Source organism: Nesoenas mayeri (assembly GCF_963082525.1).
Source record: "Nesoenas mayeri genome assembly, chromosome: 1".
NCBI lineage: Eukaryota > Metazoa > Chordata > Aves > Columbiformes > Columbidae > Nesoenas > Nesoenas mayeri.
Window position 1 is genome coordinate 146,222,601 of NC_137541.1, and position 17,568 is coordinate 146,240,168.

At 41.5% G+C, this 17,568-nt stretch overlaps 1 protein-coding gene across 1 annotated transcript; it reads left to right on the forward strand.

The window, feature by feature from the left end:
- Window positions 1-9,933: 9,933 nt before the first annotated feature.
- Window positions 9,934-17,282, forward strand: NMS (neuromedin S; the record flags this gene model as incomplete). The annotated part of the gene is given in 9 exon segments (XM_080363248.1): window positions 9,934-10,000; window positions 10,169-10,224; window positions 10,635-10,685; window positions 11,756-11,815; window positions 15,292-15,327; window positions 15,767-15,808; window positions 16,810-16,840; window positions 17,145-17,199; window positions 17,201-17,282. Coding segments are annotated over 9 exon segments (480 nt in total).
- Between the last annotated feature and the right edge of the window lie 286 nt (window positions 17,283-17,568).

Consider the following 17,568-nt stretch of genomic DNA (forward strand, 5'->3'; position numbering starts at 1 on the left):
CATCCAAGGCAATGCAAGGGCAGCTGTGCTCCAGCCACAGGAGTCACTCCCCATGGTCCCATGCCACCTGCACAGTGCAGCCCCTTCATCTTATCTCAGTGTATGGTCCTCAACCAAGAGTAATTTAATATTTATGTTTGTTTTAAGTGGAAATTAAAAGCCTTTTTTTTCTTTTTTTTTTTTTTCCCAGAATCTTGAGCCCAGCCTGTACTTTCCTTGATTCTTTATTTAAAAAAGAGAAACACAAGTTGGAAATTTCTCATGTTTTCAGGGGATTATTCTGCTGCCTTCTCAAATGTGAGCTGTTAATGATGTTATCGTGTGTGCTTGGACTGACTGAGCATGTTCACATGCTAAAATATTAAAAGAAAAAAAAGGGACAATGAACTTCCCCAGTCAACATATAGACAGAAATAGGCATAGAAAGAAATGCTAAGAGGAAGAAATTGGATGTTTCAAATAAGTTGGCTTTCAGAGTTGCAACTTAGAGGTCAAGAGGATTCTTTAGCCGCTGAAACTTACGTTGAAGTTTCTTGCTGTTGAAAAACCTAGATGTCAGGCCCACAAGATATTCTAGTTTTACCTTGATTTTTTGTGGTCAATTTTTATTTCCTTCAGCTTAATGTTTCCCAAGATATTAGTGCATATCCAGTATTGAGCTGAAACTAAAATCTTGTTCTCACTAAGATGAGAACACATGCATGATTGTCTATTTGAAAGGTCCCATTTCTAAAATGAATGTGTTTTAACCAGTTATGGCAACTACCACCAAGGAGAGCCCTGAAAATATGAGGGACTGGGTAAATATAGAAAGTTTTATGACACATCTTGCAGCCTCACTACAAGGAAAAGGCTTGAGAGCATGATTTCAACATTTAATATGAAGCTTTGACACCTCTTGAAGTATAACTGATGGTCATCAACCAAATTCTCTGTTTATTCAGCTCACCCTAACAGCAGCTGATGTTTTGGAACTGCGTGTCCACCAACCATTCATCAAACCTTATATCAGGATCAGCCATAATAGATCAACCATGAGAAGCATCATGGCTTATCCCCAGGAATTTCTTTGTCTAAAAAGAGTGAGAATGATTTTACATTTTCTTACTATGTATTCAACTTAAATGAAAGAAGGTCAATGAGATTAAATGTCTGTTCACAGTCACTCACAAGTATTAGAATATACTCAGTTACAAAGCACACAGTTAAATGAAGAAGTTGCTGTTGATATTGCAATTGGTATTTGATGAATAGCAATATTGAAGGTGCCAGTTTTGTACTTCAAACAAATAAAAAGTCATTGTTGTTTAATGTATTAGGCTATGCTTTGTATCCATCACTGTAGTGTTCAAAAAAGTATTAGGATCTGTTTTTTTCAGCTGATGTTGCTCTAAATAGCAAAATCTACAGTTGAGCTCAAAATTATGAAATGAATGAAAAAATAACCAAGCCAAGCAAAGACATGGTTTTCAAATGTGAACTAAGTATTACCATGAAAAGTGGATATTTTAGTGGTCCAGGATACTGTCTCGGAGCACAGATCCTGTTGACATTGACTCTGTTCTTAGTTCCTTTATAAATACTATAGATAACCCAGATCAGCTGTAGTAAGCATTCCTCCTCTTGCAATCTAATATCATAAATTCTTATTGAATACAATATTGTTTGACCATTCAGAGCCAAACCTTTCCCTTTTTAGACTGTCAGTTGTTGGTGCAGGGCACTAGGTGCTCTGTTCATCTTCAAGCCCTGCTGACAAGAATCTTACTAAATCACAACTATTTCTTTTTTTAGCATGAGGGACACCCCAGCCCTGCATTTGGAAGCATTGCACCATTTAGGCCTGTTTCCCCAGCAACACTGTCTTTATTTTAACTTGTATCTCCAGGAAAGAAGGAGGCTGCCATGCATCCACCTACTTACGATTCCCTCTAGACATTCGATCCTTTTATTTTTGACATAATTTAACTGGTAAGCTTTCCCCAGTTTGAAAAAAAGCACCAGAGCAGTCGGCACGTGCTTTGTTGCAACATCCTTATTTCCTAATTTAAATGCAGCTTTCTCAAGCACTCACTTCATTAAGGAAACCATTTAACTGAGCAGTGACTCGTTGATATTATATTAATATGATATTATATTAAAAATAAAGCAGATTATTTTGTTCTCCACGAATTACAACAACAGCAATAGACTGGGCTTCATTCTCTTGGATGGCGGTAGATTGTGCCTATGGCTGTTGTTGTCTAAGCACGTGCCTGTTACAGAATGTATTGGCTCATGTCAATTCTGCTGTTCTCTCAATGATTTTGACCGAATTAGAATAGGGAAAATTCATTCTGGCTGTTTTCTCCAAACTGGAGGTGGGAAGGTCTGCTCAATTGCTTCTTTCTTTGTTTTATTGTCACACTGTAGTCAGTTTGAGGTTAACCTTAAGCGAGCGCATGCAGATTTCATCTTATCCATCTCCTTCTTCTATCAGGAAAAATCCCTTTTCTTCACTAGGATTTTATGACTGGACAAGTGAAGCACATTATTGATTGAGTGGTGAAAATGCCTATTTTTAAGTACTTAAAAATGCTTATTAATAGTAGTTCGATATTGAAGTTACTTCAGCACTACCTTTCAGATTTGCAAGGAAGATCATGTACTGTAGCAGCATCATTGTTACATGCCAAAAACTCAGCAAATGACTAGAACCTGCCAGGCTACCCTGTAAAGTGAAATGTAATTTTTTTAATGTAAACCCAGCTGAAATTGTATATACAAATATGTTTCTTGGCTAGAACACAGGACATTTAAAAATGTGTTTCAACTGATAGCTTGGATTTTGGAAATATATCTCTAGAATTTGTTTTTGAAATTTTATGATGCATCATGAAGCTTTAATATAGTCTTAATTGGGTTATTTAATGTTGTACTCATATATCTCACTGCATTTCATCATAGATTAATTGGATTTTAATTTTACAGCTGTTAAGGAAGTTTGTTTTCCCTAGGTTTCCCTATGCAGAGACTCAGGCATGGATTCCAGAAATTCTTCTTGAATAATAATTTATTTGGAAGGTATAGCACAGAGCAGCTTGAGCTGCATACCTCCTGAAAATGGAGAAGAAAACCTTGGACAGTTACACCCCCGCAATCCAATCCCCCATGCCCCACACATCTCTCTGGGCCAATTGCAAAAGTAGAGTTGGGGGTCTTCCTCCTCTTCATTGGATCTCTTCATTTTAATCAGGTGAGCCATCAATCAAAGTCCTGACCTTCAGTTGCCATTTTGCATCTGCAGCTGAAGAAAAATAAGTTTTGGCAATAACCAAAACATTCTTCTCTTTCTGGTCTTCTTTTAGAGACCATTCTGTTTCTTATCTCCAGGGATGCAGCTTCCCTTGACTAGTAGCTTGAAGACTCTGAGGCCTTTTTTATTATACTTAGCAAAGCAGAAAGTTCAAGAGTTCACAGCTTGCAGAAGTTATGCTAAGCAAACTTATTTATACTGAGTTCTATATAAGCATTTTCTAAACAAGTTCTTTAAGAACCAGTATACCAAATGAGGAGTCTCCTTCTCTGGAGACATTCAAAACCCGCCTGGACATGTTCCTGTGCAATCCCATACACAACATTTTCCTGTCAATAAAGACTTATAAAGAAGACAAAGTAAATGCAGATAGGGAGTAGGAGCTTACAATATAACTGTATTCCTGTCACCGCACTATCATTCTCTCTCACGTGTCTAGCTGCTGCATCATATTAGAAGAATTCGTTTTCTAGACATTTATTTCCAACACTGGCTCTGGATATTTGACTGGAAACTTTGGTCCCTGTTGAGCTCAACAGTGGCTCAGCAACACACTGTCTCCAGAGCAGAGACCAAAGTGAGCAGAAGGGCTCGTTCAGGTGGTCTGGAGTTCCTGGAGGCACGGGGTCCTGCCCTGAGCAGGTAGAATCCTGTCAATTAGAGGTTTGGCCTACATGGAACAATGAAACTCAAGAAGATAATGAGTAAATTGGGTGTTAATGGAGCCAAAGTCTGTAGGACAGAGTCCTTAATTCTATGTCTAAAAATGCTTCTGTGCTTCTGCAAACAGACCTTTGGGAAAGGACAATTTTTGAAATGTCATTCAAATTTATTTGTGGAGATTAAAAGCTTTAGAAAGACATTCAGCTGTGAAATGGAGAGTCCCTTCAGAAGAAAAGCCTGCCTTTTGTTTGCCAGTGACTCTTCTGGCCAGCTGCTCACAGACAAACCTGGCAGATCTTTTGCGATCTGCCTTAGGGAATGGGTCAGATATACTCTGGGCACGAAGGACTCTGGGACTCAGGTGTGTCCAAAAATGCCCCTCAGGTGTGAAATGCATTTCTCAATAGAGGCTATAGGGGAGGCATTACTACTTGGAGGCTATTTTGGACCCTAATCCAAATAGTACAAACAGACTTAGTATTAATGGCTCTTACTTCATTGTTGTTTGCCAGTCTAGTCTGATGGCTAGACTCGGGAGCGGCCATTTCCATGCATCTTATAGTTCCAGTATTTTCAGGATGATAATATCATTTAAAAGCTGAAAAGTTTTTGCTACAGTAAAGCATTTACAGAGTATTGTAATCTAATGAGAGAAGAAAATACTCAGGCCAATGAGTGTCTAGGCATAACCATTTAAGCCAAAGGGGAGAATGAAAGATAGCGCAAGTCTTCCAGATATCAGGAGTCAGAAGACACAGAAGAGTTCATTCAAATGAAATGTAACATGTCAGGGAAGCAATCAGTTCATTTTCAATGCCAGTAAAATTCTGCCTAAATACATTTGACCTCAAACAGAGTGAGAAAATTAACTGCTTTCCTATTAAATGAGTAAAATTACTTAACAGCAAAAATACAGGTATCTTCAGAAATAATTGTAAGTGACAGAATTTGAGTACTTACTAATTTTGAATGACATTCAACTCAGATCTCTGACAGGAGTAAGTGCTGCTTAATATGGCTAAGGGAAGCAAAGCTTAGTGTTAAACTCCTGGCTTCTCACATGGTGACAGATGCATAACCTGGAGTGTCCAGAGGCCTGAGTTCCCAGTTATTTACACAGGCAGCTTCCTAGATGGGTTATTTCTGTGCATGGTCTTAAACTCAGGCAGATGATGAGCAATATCACCAACAGAGGGTTGCTGGCTTACGTGATATTGAAGTGGATTAATGTTGTCTGGCAGTTCCTTCTCTCTGGCTGGTGGGTTTAGAGTGGTGGCTGAGGAAACCTGGTCGGTTAGTAAAAATAGTCTGGTATTGGTTCTCCCTGTAGCCAACTCTTGGTGAGACAAACATTTTTTTTAACATATTCTTCCATATTCTCTTCACATACACTAATGAAGACTTAGGATTTGAGTATTTGCCAGAAATCTGAGAGGTATGGTATATATATTTACTTTAATAATCAGTGTAAGGTATCCATTACCACAGATTGTGGTAATACTTCTATAACCACAAAATTATGATTTTACCTATAACTATACTCAAAGAAAATTAAAGCTACAAATGAAATCATTCAGATCTAGGAGCATGAATGAGTGTCAGCTATTAAAATCAGATCTGTTCAGCTGTCGATGCTAAGTATATGTCAGCCACTTCAGTATTTGACTGGGGGACCACCTGGAAATTTCTGATAAGGCACAAGCTAAGGAGTCAGGAACAAATCGTTCCAGATAAATCCTTGATGAAAGCTCAACCATAGAAACCAATTGAGTTATCCCACAGGTTGCCTAAGCAGAACAGCATCCTTCTTCCCTGTCTTACTGCGGAAGCAACAAATAAAATCAAACCAAGTGAAACTTCCGTATTGAAGATCTTTTCCAATAACTCAAAGCATACTAATTGTGATGATCTTTCAGCCCAGTATAGCCCAATATAACCCATTGCCACAGTACTGTTTCCATACAGTACAAACAGACAAGTGTAAATTGCTTCATTTCAGAGGAATTTCCACTTCTCTGTCTGAACTCAGGAGACATAAAATCACGTTTATAAAAGAAATTAGCCAAGAAACTATCTGAAAGAATGGAAATGTCCAGATCCCTGGTCTACTTCCACAACTTCTTCATAAGCACCTCTCCTCGATTTGAATGCTCTTGGTTAGCCTTTTTGAATTCCAGGTGGATGAGGCATGCTTTTACCAATCCCCTTTACATATTTACTTGCTGCCCTATTGAACTTTAAGGCAATAGCCTTATATCTGTAAAGTGTAGCCATCCAACCACAAACAGAAAATAAAATTAACTATTCTGTACTTACTTGACATTCTGACAACCAAATCAACACCTATACTAAAAATAGATGAGAAGTCTATTTTACAGAAGTACAATTTTTTTTTTCCACAGTCTTTTTTTAATACCAGAAATACAATGGCCAGTGTGTGCTGATGAGAGCAAAGTCTGAGACCACAGCTCTGAGTGCTGAGTGGATCCTTGCCCATGTAGAAACAAAAAATGAAGCGAGCTCTCATCATTTGGACTGGAAAGGTAAATGCATGTTAACCAAAACCACAGTGAACCAGCCTAGGATTCAGCATAAACAGGCACTCCCATATTTAATACAAGATGTGCAGAATTTATGGCAGGTTTGCCTCGTAAAAACTCTCCAACTTCAGCAGCTTTTCTCATCCTTCCAAAGGGAGGGCAGGTTAGGTACAGAAAGCCGTCAGAGCAGGGTAAGGCTTTACACCCAGCACTGTGGAGCTGAAGACAGTGAGGAGTGTGCAGGAGCAGAAGCAGCTGGTTGGGATGCACTGAGGGACTGCACAGTGGTAACGTTTTGCTGACTTTGTCCTTGCTGCCTGTGATTACCTGCTGGTTTCACTGCAGGGATCATTTACAAAAAGGAAGCCAGCCCTTCACTCTTATGCCTGTTGAACCCTTTATTTTTCCTTCTTATTCTTCATTTAGCAAATACATCATGTTTTAATCTAAAATTATGTGTGCCGTATATCGCTGTTGCTAAATATAAGCCAAGCCTCCTAACTCACCACAAAAAATCCTCTTGTTTCTCATTGACCCCCCACCAAAGCTTCATTTTTAACTAATTTGTGGATAACTATGGGCACCAAAACTCCTAACCTATTTCTCTCTCTGCGCACAAGACCTTAAAGCAGAAATTTCACTTGTGCAGCAAAAGTATGGCTCATTAATGTGGCTTGGTGCTGATAGATCCATTGGCAGAGCTGCACATTATCTAACACCTATGAAATGAAGAGTACAGCAGCAGAAGAAAATTCTGATTTAAGGAAGGAGGATGTGTTCATAATAAGTTACACTGGGCTATTTAAAATTTTACTTTTAAACAGTTTCCCCCATTCTTCCCTCATACTGCACAGTCAATGGCAAAGTACTATTTTCAGTTTGGTAATAAGTTGTACTGATATTTTTAATGGAACCTGTATGACAATTTTTAGTTCATCTCTAAGTATAAGCTTCACTTGAAGCAAATTAGTAACTCCATAGGCTTCATGAGACAAAGATGTAGGCAAAATTTGCTGAAGGAAGGCACAGGGTACATTTGGGGTACTCAGTGGGAAAGGGTACAATAAGGCAGTGGATCCTGCATTGGCATGAGAAAGAGGAAAGAAAGGTTCAGGCACCATCCTCTGTTTTACTTCATAATGGATAGGTTTTACCCACCCAGCGTGGTCACACATCCCTTTCCCTGTGCTATTGCAAAAAATTCACTCTCCTAAACTCAGACATAGGTAAATACTTTGAAAGGGGCTATTATTTAAGAGCTTGTGTGGGACACAAGTGGGATTTTAGGTTGATAATGGCAGACTGAGGAAGGATGAAGTACACTCTGCCCTTCTTACCAGGCAGGGAAAACCTGAGAACCATGTCCCATTACTGTGAATCATCTCTAGCAACTTGGGAGCCATTTAATAGTATTCTATTCTAAAATGTAGCAAATAATTAGTATTTAAAAGTAGTAGTATCAAATGTGCTAGTATTCAAAAATATAGTAATGCTGAATCTAGAACTGCTCTAAGATCCCATGTTTCTGTAGCATGGGAGAGATTGGGATACAAAATCTGTGATAAGCATAGCAACAGAAACAATGTTGATGGGCAATAATTTTCAGTTTGGTTAAAGTGTCAAAAGACAGAAAGAAGATAGTTCATATGAAATTGCGTAATCCTTCAGAGTGTCTTTATTTGTCTGCCTCTGAAGGGCTCAGCTCACACTAGTGGGGCTCTGCTTTCACATTTCTGTTACCACTTTGGCATAAATGACATTACACCAAGTAGACACCTGTTTGTTGCTGCCCTCCAAAATAAAACCCCACCCTTCTTTTCTGAGAAAACTTAACAAACACAGGGAGTCCTTTCACTCCAGGATTGCGTGGGCATGGACAGGAAGCAGGGTCACTGCAGAAAAGGGTTGCAGGCTTCCTGGAACCCCACATCTCCTAATTACTCAAAGCCTGGGAGGATCTGCTGTGAGAAACCATAATCACAAAACACACTGCAATCTGCTTTAGCTCCCACAAAGTGTAAAAATTCTGCAGTCAGAGGGAATAATCTCTTTGAATACTACCCTGTCTCGAAACTCCCATTTCCAGTCAAGATGGGTGAGCAGCTGACAGCTGGGTGTCTGCTACAGCAGCGTCTGACCTCTCCTGACAGCCCCTGCTCAGATTATTGCACCCGAAGGGATGTGATGAGGTGAAGCCAGCCACCTCTCCCAGGGGAAGGAACAAAGAGTGAACTAATGGTGCTGGGGTCATTCAGCCACTCCTGTGCCTCTTTACGTGCTCAGGACACACAGTTACAGAGCTGATGAAGTCACACATAAAGTCTGGTTCATCTCCTCTGGTGCATCTCCTCTCTGGCTGCTCTGAGATGCTCCCACCAGGAACAGTCCTGCCATCATCCTTTTAGTGCACAGCACAGCCATCTAGGGACATTATGAAATGAGGTGGGCTGCTGTGACTGTCATGCCTTCTGCAGCTTTTTATGTCTTATATCCCACAAGGAGGCATTCCCTCTGAAAAATCTCTACTACATATGTGAGAAGTTGGACAACTGGATATGTATTTGCTTCAGCAAGCCCAAAGACTATAAAAAGAGGTTAAAGAGACTCTGCCTTTCTCTGTCTCAGATGTGATTAGAAAGCACTGCCCTCAGAACTAGCACAGAGAAAACTGGGAAGGATTTTCCAAAGTCAAACCCAATTATTAAATTAGGAAGAATAGAGAATCACCTTTTCTGTTATGGCCAAATCTATGTCTCGTCTACAACCATACCTACTATGGAATGAAATAAGAGATGGATGGTTTTCCTTATTTCACAGGAAGGTGTAGTAAGATGAGCTGGGACTTGTTCAATATGAAACTTCATGTTCCTTCTAATTAGAAGGCAAACGTTTATTTCCCAAGCTGCCACGAGGAGAAATATTTTCCAAAGGCTCAGTAAGTCCTACAACAAAACTGAATTTTCTGTTTAAAACGAAAATCCCAGCAGCTCCGTCCCTTCTTGCAAAGCCTGTTCTTTCCTTCTTCCTTCCCTCCTTCCTCTCCGTCACCTCTTCTGGAAAACCAGCTTTGATGGAGGTTCCCAAAGGACGGGGAGGACGAGGTGCCCAAAGCCCTCAGACACATGGTGTGAACTGTGGGGTTGTCACATGCAAGGACAGGAGCTGGACTCGATGATCCTTGTGGGTCCCTTCCAACTCAGGACATTCTATGCAGGACCCCGGGACCCTCCCGCGGGCTCTCTCGCCAGCCGGGGGTTCTCGGTCACGCCGGGCCGGGCCAGGGGGGCGGCGGGGGGCGCCGTACCCGGCAGCGGGAGCAGCAGCGGGGCCGCCCCGGCGCCCATTGGCTCGGCAGCGGCCCGGGCTCGGCGCGGCTCCATAAAGGCGGCTCCGGTCCGCCCGTCCGTCCGCCTGCCCGCTCGCCACCTCCCCGCCATGCCCCCGCCCGCCCTGCCCTGGCTGCTCGCCGCATGCTGCCTCTGCGCCCTCCCGCGGGGCTCAGGTACGTCCCGCCCCTGTGTGTGTTGGGTGGGGTGGGGGGGTAACGGGACACAAGCGAATCCCCCAAACTTTGGAAAGGGTCGTCTCCCATCGAGGGGCGCCGTCGGGGCTGGGCTCCGCAGCAGCTCCGCACAGCCGTGTCCCCCGTCCCCCCGCCTTGTCCCCACAGGGTTCCCTCAGCCTTACTCGCGCTCCAGGGACGGCGTGGACCTGCCCAAAAACCAGGTACGTCCGTTTTTGCCTTCGTCTGTCCGTCTTTGCCTTCCCCGCCAGCCCGTCCGATGCGATGGAGGTGCTGGGGAGAGCCGGTCCAGCCCGGGCTGGCCAAGGGATTTGGGAAACGAGCCTCACCCGTGGCGGGCGATTGCGGTAGGAAATTGGCAACCGAGTGGAAATACGTCCTGAAATCCCTGGGGTGGGTGGTAAAGAGAGTAGGGAGGCTGAAGCCCTTTGCTACCCGGGGAGCTAGGTTGGACGGGTAGGGGCAGAAGTGTGATGTGCAGCTGGATGCACAACAGGGTACCTGGGTCAGCAAAAGCCGGGCGGGCTAATAACCAGCCTGACTCCCTGAGCTAAAAGGCAGCTCTCAGGGTATGAAAGCCCCGCCGTTAACGTCTAATCTTTACTTTTCAAAGCAACTGGCGCTGTGTTTCAGTCAGTGGATGGAACTATCTAATCAACCCCAGGTAAACTGACTTTGATAATCTGTTTGATATGCTGGGGCTCTCTTTCAGACATACTAATTGCCCCATGTAACCCTCAGCATCAGTGGCTACAGGCGGCAGAGCCTCCCCCAGAGAGCCAGCAGCTCTAGAGAGCAGAGCAAGTGTGCTGGTGTGTGCGCTTTCCTCTTTGCAGAGGTAATTCAGACCTAGAAAAAGAAAATAAATGTGCTTTTCTTCCCATCACAGTGGTAGTGAGCAATGAAGCAAGAAGCATAAGGGCTACAGGTAGGGTGCTGTGTGATCCCTGCTTTGCAGTGGTGGGTGGATGGTGCTCAGAGGAGAGAGGAGTGAGAGGGAGGTTTCACAGCTCCTTTCTGCTGTTGCGTCTCTGTCCCAGGGCTTGCAAACACTTCAGACTACTGAGTAACTTTGGAAGAGCAGCCCCACCACATTTGATACTAAGCCCAGGTGTCATTTTCATTTTCAAAGGGGAGAGAAAAATCTTTGTAGGATCACCAATTATCTGTAAATTTTCAGCATTTTGTGCTGGTGTGGTTTTTTTTTTGTTTGTGGGTTTTTGTTTTGTTTGTGGTGTTCCCAGAGGTAGTTGTTCAGGTGCCTTACATTTTACTTCCTTTGGAGCTGTGGATGTTTCTTATCTATGTGATTGCATGTCCTGTGGTAGGGAGTATGGGACAGTATATTTCAGCATATGGTTGAAGATTATAGTAGTGATGGACTGAAATGCTTATAGATGAAATTGAATGTAGATTAAATATGCCAAAACCCAAACCTATTTGTAGAACACTTAGTACAGGAAAATGTATTTTAAATGTAAGCAGCTGCTTTAGGTCTCTTTAGAGCACAAGACTATATTGTAGTCATTAGTAGTACAGTGTGTATGCTGCTCATACAAAATCCTAGTTTTTCAACTCACAATAACTTCAGTAAGTCTTGCCTGGCTCTGAGTGGTTTTAGTGGAACCATGTTCAATTTACCTCGTGCTCGGATCAAGATCGAGCTGTTCTCTGCCAAACCATGTATAACACATGGTCTCAGTAAATGTATTGAAGTATTGTTTGGTATTGCAGATCTCCAGCACTGTTTTGGATCTTTGTTATTCCATATTCAACAGCATGCGTACAAATGAGGTAAGGTGTAATTGCTTCTTTTACTTCAAAACATCCCCTCCCTCCTTAAACTTAAAAAAGCAGCCTCTCCAAAACCAACTTCTTGATACTTCTCTCCAAACAATAATGTATAATCCAATATCATCATGGTTTAGGAAATCTAAGAGAGTGTGTGAAAGATTTTTTTTCTTCTCCTTAGTAACTTGCATGTAATTCTTAATTCCATTAAATTATATATGAATTCACTGTTTTTCACCAATTCAGAGCTCAAGAACCAAAACGTCCACTTACACCTGGGGTCAATGTTTTAACTTGACCCTCACTTTTGAATAAGGCACGGTTAAATATGCTAAAAATATATGCAACTTTGGATCAACAGCATACTTAATGCTAAACATGAAGGCATATTAGTTGATTTACTGGTTTTAATACTCTACTTGAGCTTGGGTTTTTGTTTTGTATTTCTCAGTCAGGTCCAAAAGATTAAGTAGATTAGAGCTCTTCCTCATTGGTGCAGTCATATTAGGACCTAGCTCAATGCCAGTTCTGACTTATATCACTTTTTTATTATCATCATTTTATTAAGAGCTTTTCCCATAAAACTCACTCAGCCCCTGGGTATGTTAAAAATGTGGAGGTTATGAGTCCTCTGTTTTTTTCAAATAATGAGTAGTGCCTTCAAGACAATAATAGAAAGCATTTTTACATGTATTTCAATATCTATTCTTGTTAGTGTCTTCAGCTTATTGTAATTCCAGGCATACTTTCCAATTCTACTTTCCAATAAAATTCTACAGTACAGAAGATAATAGTATAAAAAAGTCTAGTATTTCAGTCTTAAATGCCTAATGAATGCTTTGAGTTCAGTATTGAGTCTTCTACTTCTGCAGCTTAGCTAATGAGGGGATATCCAGAATCATCAGGTAACTTTGAATGGAGCCCTATTCCTGGTTACTATTTTAGTTACTAACTTTCAAAAAAATTCACCCTCTCTTATGTGTCCTCGAGCTTGGGAGCTGAATCTCATACAGAATCCTTTCAAGAGATGTAACTAATAGACACATCTATAGTATTTCTTGGTGTGGTCTCATTAAGTGGTAGATCAAATCTGAATGTGAGATATGGAAAAAAGAGCTATGCAAAAGGTAAAGATTTTTACCCAGCTGGTCAAATCTCTTATAACATGAAGTTGTACATTCTCAGACCATGAGGAGTCTTGAGAAGACACTACAAACATGAATTTTTATGTAGTGCACCCAATGAAACACTTACAAAATTATACTGATTTCAGCTGGACTTCAACTTGCTGCATGATCCCATATTTGTGTGGATTAAAAAAAAATAATTCAGTCAGAGCTGTGGATTACATAGAGAAGGTAGATGGTGTTTCAAGAGGAGTGATGCCTCAGCACTACGAAAGGCAAAGTCAGTGGCAGTTGTAGCATTAATGTGATTTGAACTCCATCTGAGGAACACAAAATCTTTTGGGAGAGCTAACAGACTGTTTTGTTTCAATGTCTAATCTTTGGGTAAATCTGGCATATGGCACTTTCAAAGTTATCAAAAATAACTAAATATCTAAACCCAGCTACATTGCAATCACCTCCATGAGAGTTTGAAATTTCCACCCTAAAGTCGAGCCAACACACTGTTTAGAAGCTCAGTTTTTCACATAGTAAACTCTCATCTGCTGTGAATTAGCTAGGATATTTGAAACTGCAGGCTAGCCATGAGTCAGTCTGTCCATGATTGGTATGTAATAATCATCTTGGAACAAAACTAGCATTCACAGTATCTTCTTCTTGCAGTCTCTTCCTTTGCATCCTTTAAAGCACCTTGACTGAGCAAGCACTTTTTTCTTCCATAGAATTTCAGAGCCCTGTAAATTGATGCCAGTTGCTCTATGAATCATTGCCTTGAGGCTTGAACCAAGAACAGTTTAACAAGAGGAAATCCTCATCCTGAATCCTGGTTCCCTCCTTCTTGCTTGTGTATATATATATATATATATATATTTTTTTTTTTTTTAATTCCTCCTCCCCAGTTTCCCATCCAAATACTTTTCCTGTGTTCTTCTCCCCTGCCTTCACATCCTTGCTCATTATATGTGCTGGTTTTTCAAGCCCACCCCAAGTAACTAAACCCTTTCACTGGTGTGACTGTGGCTGTCACAGCTGGGATCATGCAGCCAGGCAGTCGTGCCATAGGCAGGAGGGCTCCGAAATGAGATGTACCAGACTGCAGGTTCAGGGCTTTGAGTAGAAAAATGAGCAATTTCTCTGAAGATTAAAGGGTGCAGGGGAAGACTTAAAATGAGCGATCATGTCTGAGTGAAAACCAAGGACAGTCTGAAAGGTGGAGAGCAGCCACATTTTAACAAGGTAAGAGCTATCCATACAATTCAACAATTCTGCAGCTACAACTTCAAGAACACCAAGTGCTGGGTCCTGCACTTAGGTCACAACAACCCCAGGCAGCGCTACAGGCTCAGGGAAGAGTGGCTGGAAAGCTGCCTGGCAGATGGGGGGGGTGTTGATTGACAGCTGGCTGAACATGAGCCAGCAGTGTGCCCAGATGGCCAAGAAGGCCAGCAGCATCCTGGCTTGTATCAGGAATAGTGTGGCCAGCAGGACTAGAGAGTGATTGCACCACTGTACTTGGCACTGGTGAGGCTGCATCTTGAATCCTGTGTTCAGTTTTGGGCCCCTCACTACAAGAAAGACACTGAGGTGCTGGAGAGAGTGCAGAGAAGGGCAACGAAGCTGGTGAGGGGTCTGGAGCACAAGTCTGATGAGGAGCAGCTGAGGGAACTGGGGCTGTTTAGCCTGGAGAAAAGGAGGCTGGGGAGAGACCTTATCGCTCTCTGCAGTTGCCTGAAAGGAGGTTGTAGCATGGAGGGTGTTGGTCTCTTCTCCCAAGTAGCAAGTGATAGTATGAGAAGAAATGGCCTCAAGTTGCACCAGGGGAGGTTTAGATTGGGTATTAGGAAAAATTTCTTCCCAGAAAGGGTTGTCAGGCATTGGAACAGGCTGCCCAGGGAAGTGGTGGAGTCACCATCCCTGGAGGTGTTAAAGACATGTGGTTCTTAGGGACATGGTTTAGTGCCAGTGTTATGTTAATGGTTGGACTCGATAATCTTGAGGTTCTCTTCCAGCCAAAATGAACCTATGATTCTAATTCAAGCCTGCGGAATGGAGCTGCTACATTCAGTCCAGGCGGAGTTCTGTTTCACCTCCCAAAACACAGCTGTGATTCACTGTACAGTGAGGGACATGTGTTGAGTGCTGGTAATGAATGCGGCAACATTGGTTAAGGCAAGATTTAAAATCAGTCTTCGAAAAGATCTGTTTGCTGCTGTTCTTGTGTCTGTCTGTGATATGTGTAATGTTCTCTCCCTTCCCACATGGAGTGGAACAACCTCATCAGTGATGGAGGGGTTACCGTAACAAACCAAAGAAATGACTGCATCTTGATTAACTTACACTGTCCACTTGCAGGAATCACAGATTGCTACTGCAAAGTTTACAAAGAAGGTATGTAAATGTGGAGTCAAACAAGTAGCAATGGACAAGGAAGTATCGCCCTCTCCCTGTTTCTTTTGCTGCTTTTTTAAAGTCACTGTGTTTTTCAATGGGTGTAACGAGAGCTGTGCTGACCCTGCTTCTGCAAAGCAATCCACCATGTGTAAAGCTTTCTTTTATACGTTTTCTAAAGCCTTCGAATCTTTAATTATGGTAATTTAGTATATTTACACTAGACAGAATGGATAGTTCTTGACAATGCCCTTTGGGTATTAATTTTAATCAGCATTCCAGATGAATGGGCATTGGGGACTATCAACAACTCGTTCACATGCTGCTGAAAAAGGCCTTGAATTATTGATATTCTGATGGAATGACACTGAAACTTGTCAACAAATCTATGGAACTGAGTTTAAAGCATACTGTTAAAGCTTTGTGTTTTATTTTACAGGATAGAAAAGGGACTCTGGGACGGCCTTTCTTCCTTTTCAGGGTATCTGAATCTCTTACTTTTTAAAGATTCTGAATCACAAACAATGTTATATATCTACAGACAAGCAACTGTTTGCTTTTACAAATTCTTGCTGCACTTGTTTTGAGTAAAGGCCAAATATCTCTTGCTTGAAAGCTTAGGGAGCTATTTGCTTAAAAACTGTGGTTCAACTAAAAGACTACAAGATAATGAGATCTGGGGTAGTAATGTATTAAACATTTTTTATTTGAAGAGGTGACCCTGCAAATGTTTTATCTTGAGCTAGATTCTCTAAAGACCAAAGTAGCACATGGCTTGGATCTTTGAGACTGCCAAGGTGCACCGATGCTAAATTCATCAGATAAAACATGTGCATGAGCTGAATGTCCACTTGGTCTGAAAGGTCAGACCCCTAAGGCATGGCACACTGCATATTGGGGTGAAAAGCCAAAGCAAAATGATGGACATCATCACTTCTTATGATTTTTTTTTTCACCTGCTGGCTTGCTGAACTATGGTATGGTGTAATGTGGAATATGCTGGTTTAGACACACTATGATTAATACCAAACTAGTTTTTGGGAATATCTTCAACACATTAAAAAAAAAAAAAAGTTATAAAGTAGGTCATGGCAACTAACCAGAGTTCAAATTCAGCTGTCATTTACATTTTAGCTCACTTCAGGTATGTCCAGCCAGGTACTTTTGGTGCTGGTATTTATCTGCTCTTTCTTAGGCATGTACTTAGTACCTCAATGAATTAGGACCAAGGCCCATAATGAGAATAATTAAAGCCAGACTGTTCAGCTGTTTGGACAGAGACTGAGTGAATGTTTCTCAGATTCAAAGGCAAACCACACCTTCTATGGGTCCCCTGGTATTTGATATGTTTTCCCTTCAAAGCAAATCTTACTGCAACCTTCTTATATACTCTGCCTGCAAGATGGATGGTGTATTTAGATGTGCTTATAAATTTTGGCATCTAATGCTTCTGTACAACGATATAATTATTATATTTTTCAGCCTCGAAATGGAAGAACTATTGAAAATGGTGGTAAGTAGGCATCCAAAAGTGGCAAGAATTTGTTCTGTTTTTTTCAATAATGATGATCCTCATAACAGAAGGAGTTACTGAGAAGTACTGCAAATGTAACACAAACCTAAATACCTACTTGGATGTTTCATATGGTCATTGGGAGGTGTCTGGGCAGAAATGCTTTTCTTCAGTCTGAGAGACCTGCTTCGTACTTTTTTGATGAAAGGATTGTTTTCTTCCCTCTTTAAGGTTCAGTAAGGAGGAGCTTTCATCCTCTGCAAAATGATAGAAATGGTACAGAAATGACAAAGTTTAAAAACAGAGGGTGTAAGTTGCACTTGGAACACAAAAGCTTCACATGAACTCCTCTCTCCTCTGAGAGACCTTCAGTCACCTAATGTCATGTAGAAGCCCACTAAGACAGATCTCTGCATGCAGGTGGGAGTCATTCTTACATTAGAACTAGGGACCTCTCTTGGGGTAAGCATTAAACAGGAAGAGCAGGGGTGGGGATGTAAGGATACAAGACAGTAAAATCTAATATCATCACCTAGCACTTACATATCCATCTTTGAAAGTGTCTATTGAAGATCTTAGTGAGCTTCAGTGGGAAGTGGACAAGACAATAAATGTACATGTGTCCCCTCCTTTTTCCAGTCTTTTACCTCAGGATAAAAGATCACCATTTTGTGTTTGCGATGTAAGAATTATTCCCAACTGTTCTCTGGAAGGGTTATCTTTTATTT